Below are 12,027 nucleotides of genomic sequence, written 5' to 3'. Positions count from 1 at the left end.
AGCACCTTGCCATAAAGCAAAGGTGATAACTGGCTCAGGGAACAAAACATAGAGATTTTGGGTCCATGGCCTGGAAACTCCCCAGATCTTAATCCCATTGAAAACTTGTGGTCAATCATCAAGAGACGGGTGGACAAACAAAAACCAAGGAATTCTGACAAAATGCAAGCATTGATTGTGCAAGAATGGACGGCTATCAGTCAGGATTTGGTCCAGAAGTTGATTGACAGCATGCCAGGGAGAATTGCAGAGGTCCTGAAGAAGAGGGGTCAACACTGCAAATATTGACTTKCTGYATTAACTCATTCTAACTGTCAATAAAAGCTTTTGTTACTCATAATATGATTGCAATTGTATTTCTGTATGTGATGAAAACATCTGACATTCACACATGAAAACCAGAGGGCAGCAGATCATGTGAAAATATAATATTTGTGTCATTCTCAAAACTTTTGGCCATGACTGTAGAGTGCATCTATTTCTGATTGGAAAGTTGGTCATTACTTGGTTTACAGTGCAATTTAATTGATCTTCATATCTGTAGCAGAATAAATGGTAACACTAACAAAAGTGTGTCTCTACCTGGCCTGATGCTGCCTCCTTCTGCTGCTAAGTAGTGATGTGCAGATTGAAAGTATATCTTTCGATATGCATCTTTGCTACTTTTGATACCAGACTTTTATGTTTTAAGATCAATTCTCAAATCTAAGTATCAATACTTGCAACACTTCAGTCATTTTAAACAATGTATCTTAAAAGGAACACGTTAGAAACTAATTATTGAGATCTTTCCTAAATGAGACAGGGTTGATGGGAACTACTTTTTCTTCCACCTGGTAAGTGTGTAATGCGTAAGGACGTAATGTCCAACCGCAGCGTATAGCTGCTCAGTCACTTACACATCTAGACACAATGGCAGACCATAGAAGAAGTCACACATAGAGCTACTTCAGCTTTCATTTTACAGAAGTTCTTAATGATTAAACAAGGATTTATCTCAGTAGGGTAATTAAATACTTTTTCTAGTTTGCAACATTTTCACAGTTGCGTGTGATTTTTTGCTGTTACTAAAATAGCCTAGCTATAAGACTGCTATGTCAATGTACTTCTGAGTTTTAAATGAACACATTAAAGTGATGTCGTGCGTTTTTTTTATGATGTCAAGATTTCAACTACAACACTTTTTCTTTTATTTAACAGGCAAATTAAGTTTTTTTGCACAAAGTATTAGCATTAGATCTCAGAATTGGATCGGAAAGGAAATCTGTAATATCAGATCACTACTGTTAGCTGTCCTAGGTATAGTATGGCAGTTTTTATGTCAGACGTTTGTCTTAACAGTTGTCACTACTGTGAACTGTGGTCTGATGTTCAGTGTAGCCTCTCCTCTGCTGAGTCTCTGGGCTACAAGGACTAATCTGTTCTTTGTGTATTTGATTTATGGAAGGAAGGGCTAGCATGGCTATGCTATCACCCCTGCCCCTCATGTAAAGAAATGCTCATACAGTGCTCTGTATGAGCAGTCGGGATAAATAGCAATCTACTTCATTTTAGCCAAGGAGGAAGGTCATACCGCTGTTAATTATGTTTGCGTATTCATGGCTCACATACACCCCCTTGCTCTGTGCTACACTACAGCTAGTTCCCCAGAACTGCCTATGGTGAATTCTAAGGCTAGTTAGCATGAGCACATTGAGCAGCATATACTGTACATGAGGTTGATGCTCCTCCTTGCTCTGGTTGTTTTTGACTGGGAGTGGTGTATTCCTGCAGATGCCAATTCCACCACTGGGAGAAGCAGAGGAGCTTGATTTGTTTCACAGATTTTCTGCCTCACACTATCCTGTCACATAGTCACTCCTTGTCATTTCTGTTATTCCTTGCGCAAAATGTTGAGTAAACATTCACACTGTTTCCAAATATCAACTAGACAGTCCTCTGTGGAGCTAAAACAGTCTCAATACTGGCGACCTGTCCGTGGTGTTCCCTGTCTCTTGCCCGTTGACAGTTGGAGATAGGCACCAGCACCCCTCCTGAACCCAATGGGATAAGGGTGTAAGAAAATGGATGGATGATTTAATTGTGCAACGATCAACACAAGCTAGCGACTTAAGTGAGTGAGCTATGCTACGGAGCTATGCTAGCACAATTGTGAATCTTGTTCTCTGCATTTGTGAATAATGAGACAGTTTTAACTCCATACAACCGGACCCAATCAGTCTTATCACACCACACATGGTAGGATTATCGCTTACGATGATCTTAAGAAGCAATCATAGAATGTGTCCCAAGATTGTCAAAAAGCAAAATCAGGACAAAATCAGCATAAAAATCCTGTCATGTGAACTAGGATTTACGCTACAAAAAAGCACCAAATTAATCCTGTGGGATATTTTGGACAACAAAATCTATATTACATTGTGTCAAAGTAAAAGTGATCCGAGATCTAAATATGACAAAAATACACATGCTTTCCAAAATGCTTCACTGCTGTTCTGAATAATGCTGCTGCTCTCTTCTGACAGTCAACCAAGCAGCCACCGGTAAGCTAAGAGCCAACGCAGTAAAGCCAGAGGAAACATATAAACATGTCTATACTGTATCTAGGTTAACTTTGTCTGGCCAATCTGCTCTGGTTTCTCGATCCCTAATCTCTTCCCCTGCTTTAACACGGTGGGAGGTAGAGCACATAATACCAGGAGAGGCTTTTCCTTCTACAGGGTGTGAATAATGAATACAACAAATGCGATGACCGTAACAGAAATAATCATATGTTATCAAAATCAAAATTGATTATTTTATTGAATACTAATCACAGTATTTCATTTTCTCTGCTTTGTGAAAGATTTTTGTTTTTATTTAAAATTACATTAAACATTCAATATTGAAACGCTGGCTTTGGAACCTGCAAAGTTTGAGCAAATGATTACAACACCTTTGTAAGATTCACATTTAGCAGAAATCTAAAAAACTTCTTTTCTACCTGCATACTGATAGTGAAATGTCAACAGAAGAGCACATAAAATTCTAATTCAGTATCTGAAACAATATCTCCATAATATTTAAATCATCACCGTGACATCAGTAAAATCAGGAAACCATGCATTGTCGTACTTGGTTGGTTTTTCTCGACAGTTGCTTCAGAATCTTACTGATTTGTTATTACAAACACTGTTCAGTGGCAACTTTTCTACTTTCCTTGTTTACATATATGAGGACAACAAAGGCTTTGAATTTTGATTAAGTGATTGGAATAAAAAGTATTTTTCACAAGTGTTGTAGAATTATGGGTGGTATCGTCTTAGACCAACAGCACAAGCTTAAAAGAGGACAGTGGGCCACTGGCTGAAGACTGGGCTTGTCCCAAAGATATAAATATTTTCAACATTAAACTTATAAAGCAAAATAAAATACATTAGTAACTGATGTAAAGTATGCTAAAAGTTAAGAATAACTATTATATTTATGTTGATAGCAGAAGCATCTCAGAGTAAATCCACACGTTCATTTTACTGCTTTTTAAAACAAGCCAGAGCTGTAGATTTAATATGGAAGAAAGTTATCATTGATCCCATAGGTTGACAGGCACTTCCTGGACCATTTCGATCGATCAGCCCATCCTTTGTTGTTTTTTTTAGGGTTGGGGGGAGGAGATTGGATAACAGAACCCTAGTGAAACTCATACAAAGATAAAGAGAAAGTAGAAGATTAAACACTACAGAAAGAGAACATTGATCTCCAGCTGCACCAAAAGAGCACTTCAATCCCAATAGATCATTAGAGATCCATACCCTCACTCCTGCTCCCATGATTGTCCCTCTGTCCTCCTCCCATCTGCCTCCTCCTTCACTCTGATCACTGGACCATGCATCAGTATTGTCCTCCTGACCATGTGCTGCTCTCTCACACTGAATGAGACTCAGCCGGCACCACCCAAAACACCACAAGCAGAAAGACTCTCGTATTCTACTGCCTTCAGTGGGAAGCTCCAAACTTGTATTACCATAAACATTACAATTTATGTCAAGGTGATTTGTAAATTAACTGAATAGAAATGATTTTAACAAAAATAAAACCTCTGCCTGTTCAACAATAAAATCTAATGGAGTGTTTGTGTTATAGGTTACACTCTCTTAACCTACCTAGAAAAGAGCCACACGCCCCTATTGTGCATGAACAATTTATTATTAACACATCAGACTGTGATAAATGAGTCAAATAGAAGCATAAGGCAGCTGAGGAGTCCCAGCTGCCTGGATTCATTCAAACGAAGGCAGAACCAAAGAGTAAGAAGCACAACTGACACCTTCACCAGCCATTTGGGGGTCAAGAGACATTCCCTTCTGAGACTGCAGTAAATATGTTAACACATTAAATTACAAGATGGCTCCAGTGCTTTACCTCTTCCCACATTCAGCAGTAAACTTCAGCTGTAAATGAAGGTACAGTTTATACACAGAAGTAATGCTACAAAGTGCAGTATCAATTAATTGCCTGTAATGAAGCAAATTGTACAAGAACACAGAGAATCTCCTTTATTTAACTTTGCTATGCACAAACATTTTAGCATTGACATCATTAAAACAGGGTAGCAGATGGGACATCCATCAAAGAACTGGGAATTCATGGGAATTCTATTTGACTCATTTATCTGGAAATGGTTTCAGTAGGTGATAAAAGAAAAAGGTTCATACCTGTTTGCCAGATGTATAAGGGTTTAGTTTCTACAGTGGTTTGTGCATCAAGTGCCCACATGGAGAAAAAGAGCAGTGATAACCTCCAGATGAAGAGACATGCTGGTTGTTTTAAAACCCCCAGCACAAGTCGAGCTCCACCAGGCGGTCCCATGGCCACCACGCTGCCAGCTCGTACTTCCCAATGCAGTCAATTGCAAGCCTGGACAACAGCAAAGAGCTGAAGTGTGGTTCCTCCTTTGTCCACAACAATGTTCCCAAATAGAAATAATCCTGGCCAGACAAAGCTGAGATCCCTTAATGTCTCTGTCCTTTTCTTTGCTTGTTCTGCCGTGGTGTTTGAATGGGAAGGAATACGCTCCGGCTGTGGAAAAACATGGAACAATGGATCCCACAGCACAGCCTGCTACTGCTGCTGCATGCCGGGTTGATGCAGCATCTCCCTCTCTGTCTTTCTCTCTCTCCTGCACACAGACACATACACACATGCCCATCCTCTCATCCCTCCCTCTCTCCCTTGTCTCTCATGCCGTTTCAATAGACCCAGTGAAGCTGTTCAGCAAGCTAAGGTGTAGGAAGGGATTTGTTTGAGAATGAAAGACAGAAATAAAGAAAGGTAGATTGCATCTTAAACAAATCTTAAAAATCTTTTCTCATATTTTTACATTTTTACTACTGTCAAGATTCCCAAAACGCAAAGCTTCATAAAGAGTTTAACACTGCTGTGGCAAATGTTCCAGTTTGCAGATGACGTTTTAAAATGCTTTTCACACATAGTAGCAATATGTAGTGAAAAACACTTCATTTAGGATGAATGCTTCTTTTCGTAAAAGGTTGAACAACTGTTTAGGATGTTTTGCATCAAAGGCAAAAATTTGCTTCTCCCAAGTTTTTTCATCAACTTGGTTGACACTTTAAAACTTTAAAAAGGATAGACCAGCAAAAAGCTTCAAGTCCATATCCCAGGATGCGGGCTAAATTATTGGAAGAAAACATTAGCAGATGACAACTGACAATATTAATTTCTCCCTTACCTCTCTGTACTTTTTAAAACTTTCAGAATCATACCAGTAGCAGAAAAATAAATCATGTCATGCCCTTCCTGAAGAGCTAGTCCCCGGCAGCATTGGCCTCTACAACTCTGAAGGGCTATGGGTGGCTTAAATCACAAATCTCATCTAGCCTCTTTGCACTGTTGGGTTTGTACAGTATATAGCCTACAATTTCTGTACAGTGAAATATTTTACTGTATACAATAATGGGTAAGACTGCTAATTGGACAGATGTCCAGAAGACATTCAATGACACCCTTTATAAGCCAAAGTTATCATTCCTTGAGAGGCTGGTTGTTCAGCCTCTCAAGGAACAATCATAAAAAGCCAATATGCTTGGCTTTTCACGAATACCCAAGCATATTCATAAAAAGCTAAGAGGAAGCAAAAGGTGTGGTAGGAAAGGATGAAACAAATATAACCACAAACTTGGGTGGTAAAATCCATTTAAGAAAATGGGGGACTTTACAGAGGAATTATACAAATGCAGCAGTTCATGTTTGACAAAGAATTGACTTGCTGTTTGACCTGCTGCCCTCCGGGAAGCGCTACAGTTGCTTTAGGACAAACAGATTCAAAAACAGTTTCTTCCCAAAACCTGTAACAATCCTAAATTCACACATGCACTGACTTATTTCCCCACCCCATACCTGCCCTGGTACCTACCTATACTGTAACCACTTGTGATATTTACTGTGCAATATTTACACTGTGCAACAACACTACCTCTGTGCAATATTTATATATATTTTATATTTATTCATATTCTGTATTTTTAAATTTGGTAAATTTTTGTATATATAAATTTTACATGCACTTCTTTTTAATGTACATGTCTGCACTGGAAAAAGGGCTTTTAATTTTGTTGTACACTTGTAAAATGATAATAAAATGCATTCTATTCTATTCTGCTGTCTGGATCTGGTATTTGAGTGCATATAATTCAATTAAATTGTATCCAGTTTATATACACTACAACTAGCTACATATATTTATCAAGTATCTTGGTATATTTACATTTGTATTGTACTCAGCAAGTACATTTTACTATAAAGATTTTAAGTGTCCTTTTCTGAGTAGAGTTTATTCAAGCCAGGGGTGTCCAAAGTCGGTCCTCGAGGGCCGGCATCCTACATGTTTTAGTTCTCTCCCTGGTGGTAGTAAAAACCTTTTCAGCTTGTCAATGTTCTTCTTAGGCTTCTAATAAGCCATTATTTGATGCAGGTGCGTTAAACCAGGGTCAGAACTAAAACATGCAGGATGCCGACCCTCGAGAACAGACTTTGGGCACCCCTGATGTAGAGCATGGGTTCTATAGAAGAACTCTCTGGCACCCAGTGTACCAATATTCATGCTTCTACGATAAAGTAAGGTCAATGTGGAGGGGATTTTCATAGTTACCGGGGACATCTCTTAAAATACGTAATTATAACAATATGCCATTGCAGCACTATTGTTGCTCAGGCTTAATTACAAGAAATAAAGGCCTGAAATATTTCACGGTATACAATAAATCAATGTGAAGACTTTCACTTTCTGAAATTAGTGACAGAAAACGTTTTCATAATACTGTAATTGTTTAGCTGTACCTATACACATAAAAATATGATTTTTTTTTTATTTGAAAAACAACTGCTCAACAGACAGACAGAAAGAGATAGATAGAAAGGTAACCCAGACACCCTGCAGAAGAAACTAAATTTGTCTGCTTGTGTCCACTGTCTTGTTCTTTTATCCACTAGCCAGAGATTATGACCTGAAGGCAGAAATGTGCCGCAGATCGACCAGCATATCAACAGCTTCACCTTTTGGGGTAGCTCTCTGGTCTCCACCACAGACCAACCAGTACAGATGCTGTTCTAATCTGCCTGTCAATTTTCACTCTATTTTTCCATCACTTGTGAAAAAGACCCTAAGATATGCAAATTCCTCCATTTGGGGCAAGACTTCACAAAATGAGTCATGTAACTGATATATTGTTGACCAATATCTAAACTGGCACATGGAGGTAGTAAGCTTCCTCATATTGTATGCATGGAATGCTAAGACATGTGTAAAGAAAAAAAAATTAAGAAGCCAATAAAACCACTTCACTGGTTTTCTGTGTTAATTGGTTCCTGTGTTGTCATGTCTTCCCCATGATTGCCCCCATCTGTCCCTTGTTTCTTAACTTAGTTTCAAAGGAGAAATTTTGTTAACATTTTGATCAATTTAAAAATTACTCATTCGTTAGAAATAGTTTTTGAGCTCTATGATTTGTTCATTCACAAGAAACAATCCACCACACCCACAGCCTCCTCGTCTCCATCTTCTTCAGGGACTCTGAGGCCCTGTTAAAGTCTGAGTTCCCTGCTGCTGCAGCAGCAGCTCCAGCCCCAATAATTGGGCCTCCAGCTGCCGTAAGTGGGCCTCCTGCTTTCCCCAGTGCTCTGTCCGAGCTCCCCAGTACTACGTCTAAGCCTAGTCTCCATCTGGCCTAGCCTTCAGGAACCCGCACCAACGGCTAGCATGCCTGAGCCCGAACCAGCGACAAACTTACCCATGCAGTCTGTCGGCACTCGTGGTTGTCCTCATGGCTCCAGCGTGCCTCCAGGCCACCCTCCTTGTATTCTCACCTTTAATAATACACAAATCGTGACACCAGATCCCTTCAACACCATAGCTATACTTAGAAATCCTGTCCATGTGAACAGAATCAGTGACAAAGGGAAACCTTGGTGGAGTTCAATTATAACCAGAAACAAGACTTAGTGCTAGCAATGCAGACCAAACTCTGAAGCAATTGTTCAGAAACCTAACAACCTGTATCAAGTGTCCTGGTCCCCCTTACTCCCAAATTAACACCCACAGTTCCCTCTGACGGACACGGTCAAACACCTTCTTCCAGTCCAGGCAATAACTGATTGGACAAAGGATCCTGCTAAGGGCATGGAGCTGGTCCTCCTAAGTCTGAGACTCCACTATCTTGAATTTTAAGATTGTGACCCCCCTTTCATTGGAACATACCTTGTAGCCCTCCTTTTAAATAGGGGGAACTGCCTGCCATGTCCAGCCAATGTTGCAGAGGTATTTCTATCAATACAACCCACAACATGCAAAGCCTTAAGGAAAATTTCAAATACTCTGGGCCTTGCCAGTAAGAAGCTTTCTAATCACCTTTGCTTAACTCAAGTCCCCAGATTTCACTTCCTCACTGGGTGATATCTTCCACACCACTCCAGGATTTTCCAAGTCAAGGTCAGCAGCACACCATCTCCTCAAAACCATATGAAAGTTGTTCTACATGGCCTCTTTCAACTACTTTCACGTCCAAGTTTTTGCCCCAGAGGCCACCCGAGACACATTCCACTTAAACTGCTGGTACCAATTTGCTGCTTCCAGAGTCCCACAGACTAAAAAGGTCTAATAGAACTCCTCCACCTTGACAAGATCCCTCAGTCCTACAGCTGGAGCAGCATGCATCAGCCACCATGAGGTCACAGATCTGGTTAGCTGCCTCAACAGGAGATTCAAGGATTTCTAAAACATGCATGAAAAAATCAAAGCAACACAGTCTATTTTGATTACACTCCCACCCCCCCACAGTAACAATGTGCAAAAATAACCTTTTTCCATTCTTTGTCTTTACAATTAGGGTTATTCTAGAACACAAGGCACTAAACATGGTTGTCGGCAATTCTTTGTTTATCAATTCTGTGATGGCTAAGTGTACATTCTTACATCATTTCTTCTAAAAAATACAGTGGTTACCTGGTATTAATGATGTACATACTGATAAAATATTCATTTAAATATACATGTAATCACTATGTTAAATTATGAAATGCATATCAATAACTTGTTTATGTAATAGATTTTGTATAGTATGTTAAGGTCATACTCTAAGGGACATACCCTTGATTGTCAGTTTCGTGAAATATGTCTAAACATTCTGTCAACATTGGAAGTCGGGTGGTCCAATATATGACTGTTCAGATTATCAGATCAGATCTGCAGTGTTGAAAAGACTTTTACAGAATCTGACCTACACTTCAACCTTTGTCATCATCAAAGTTATTTTCTTTCATTACACAAATCCACTGAAAAACCTTTGAATTTGTACAGTTTGGTATTACACAACATTGATTTTATCTTTTTAGGGTCTTTCAAAGTTCAGACACTTCTTCCTTTTGTTCTCTTAAATGAGATTATTTACTTATTTTTTGCTGTTTACATGGTTCTCTTCCTACAAAAGAGCAACAGTAACAATGTTACAATGACAGTTTCATACAATCTCAATAATGATATTTTGATTTAAAATTACAAAAAGTGTTGGTATAAAATTTGAATAAAGATGACTAAGTGAGAAATGACACAGAAGCAACCATATTAAAAACTTTTTTTTTAATCCTTAATTTCTAAGGTAAGGTGCCTCCTTTGTATTCTGCTTGATCAGCTGAAATTGTAGGCTATTTCTCCCCTAATCACCTGCTCCCATATCGTTTCTTTTATTTTTCTTGTTGGCGTTTTGCTTTTTCCATCAGCTGCTATACTTGAAAATTGCCAATTGTATCAAGTGTAACAAGCATAGTATATTTCAGAAGTTAAAATACATATATATTTTAAATTCCAGCATTTTTAAAGACATTTGTGTAAAGTGAGTAGTGGTAATTTATACCTAGTGGTCAATACTTTTAAAGCCATCAATATTTCAGAATGATACAGTATGTCTCTGTCAAGATATGTTTGCTTTCTCAAATAGTTTGCACATAATATTCTTATGAATGAAACAGAGAAAAACACTGCGTGATTTCTCTCTAGGCTATGGAAGTGTTAAAAAAACAACCTGAGGTGAAACTCCATTGTGCTGTTCTGTGGAAGACGGAGGAAAATGGACCTGCGGAGACCATAGAAAAAGAACTTAAAACCAGTTGCATTAATTTAACTCAATAGAACAAAAGCTAAAACGAGGTTCTGAGGGAACATACAGATTGGTTTCCATCTTTTACTCATGCTTCTGCTACCCCATGTCTCCCCATCCCCCACTCCATGAACCCCCTGCTGCACTCCCTGCGACCCCCCAGCATCTGCAGGGCTCTACCAATGGGAGGCTTTCAATGGCATTCCTTCCCAGAGACAAGAACTTCCAGGTCTAGTGTAATCATTCTCACTGCCTGTCATGCTGCTTTACTTGTATCACGTGTTCAATGCCAAATCATTTCACTTCACAGGGTTACAGATTTGGCAAAGCGCGCAATATGTGGTTTTCATGGTTGCTACCCCTGGGCTTGACAATTGTCTGTCTGGTGAAGTCTCTCAGAAAAAAATCATAACACATGCCAGTTTATCTATCATTCTGTTGTGTTAAAAATGTCTTATATCTACAAACATTGAATTCCAAAATCAAAATAAGGATTGCTGGTAAGCTTTGCATCATCTGACTCACTACCAGAGCGCCAAGATGCTGTAAAGGATATGCAAGCAATGGGCTCAGGATTAAATCCAATCCAATCCGTTTAATGTCAAGATCATTCACACAAGTTGTATTGTGGGAATGGAATTACACTTCAAGAAACTGTTAAATTAAAGCAGTATATTTGCAAGCATCCCTGAATTTACTACAAATAAAAAAATATTGTTTTTTTGCCTTGTTTATAATTGAATCAGATACGTAGCAGTACAGGAAATACAGATTTTAGAAACAAACAGCTTGTTATATATGGGTCATTGCAATCTGAAGGATTTTATGTTTTTTGTACCCACTGGACTTTACAGTAAGAATCCAGGTCATGCAAAGGAAGTAGTTCAAGTCTGACATTGTATCACACCAGAGACTCACTAAGTATGTGCAGTGAAAGATGCCCAAGTCAAAATCGGGTCAACACTCTTCCCTATTTAAAGTGTGAAACAAAATTTTTCACTGGGATTATAAAAGTCCTGTTAATTTACCCAGCAACAGGAATAAGTACTGTACAGCATTTCATAAGAACAAAATACATTAATTTGGTGGGGAAACAAACACACAGAACTTCTACTAAAAAGAGGATCTATTTTTAACAGAAACACAAAAAGTTATTTTCTATAGGGGGCAGCCGATTCACACCAAGTTAGCTGCATCCACACTTCTGGCACAAATGAGTGAACATTGCACCTACAAAATGTAATAAGTTCAGTTCAGATTACACTCACCAGGAGTATACAGCAAGTAAGACTATTCGTATGGCTTTGTGTAGCTTAGATCAATTTGTATCTACATGTCTCATTAGGCCCAACAGTGAAAGCCCTGCGAATACTAATATATA

General features: G+C 38.8%; 1 protein-coding gene across 5 annotated transcripts in view; it reads right to left on the bottom strand.

Annotated features, from left to right (window-relative positions):
* thsd7aa (thrombospondin, type I, domain containing 7Aa) overlaps window positions 1-5,142 on the bottom strand; it is a 131,569-nt gene extending 126,427 nt beyond the window's left edge. For all 5 annotated transcript variants that reach the window (XM_008421216.2, XM_008421219.2, XM_008421217.2 and 2 more), the window contains exon 1: window positions 4,695-5,142. In XM_008421216.2, coding sequence (XP_008419438.1) covers window positions 4,695-4,848 — 154 coding nt within the window. In that variant the 5' untranslated portion in view covers window positions 4,849-5,142. The remainder of the gene's footprint in view (window positions 1-4,694) is intronic.
* Between the last annotated feature and the right edge of the window lie 6,885 nt (window positions 5,143-12,027).

The sequence above is a fragment of the Poecilia reticulata genome, linkage group LG11, assembly GCF_000633615.1.
Source record: "Poecilia reticulata strain Guanapo linkage group LG11, Guppy_female_1.0+MT, whole genome shotgun sequence".
Lineage (NCBI taxonomy): Eukaryota > Metazoa > Chordata > Actinopteri > Cyprinodontiformes > Poeciliidae > Poecilia > Poecilia reticulata.
Note: the sequence above shows the minus strand (reverse complement) of the source record. Positions and strands in the feature narration are given on the sequence as shown.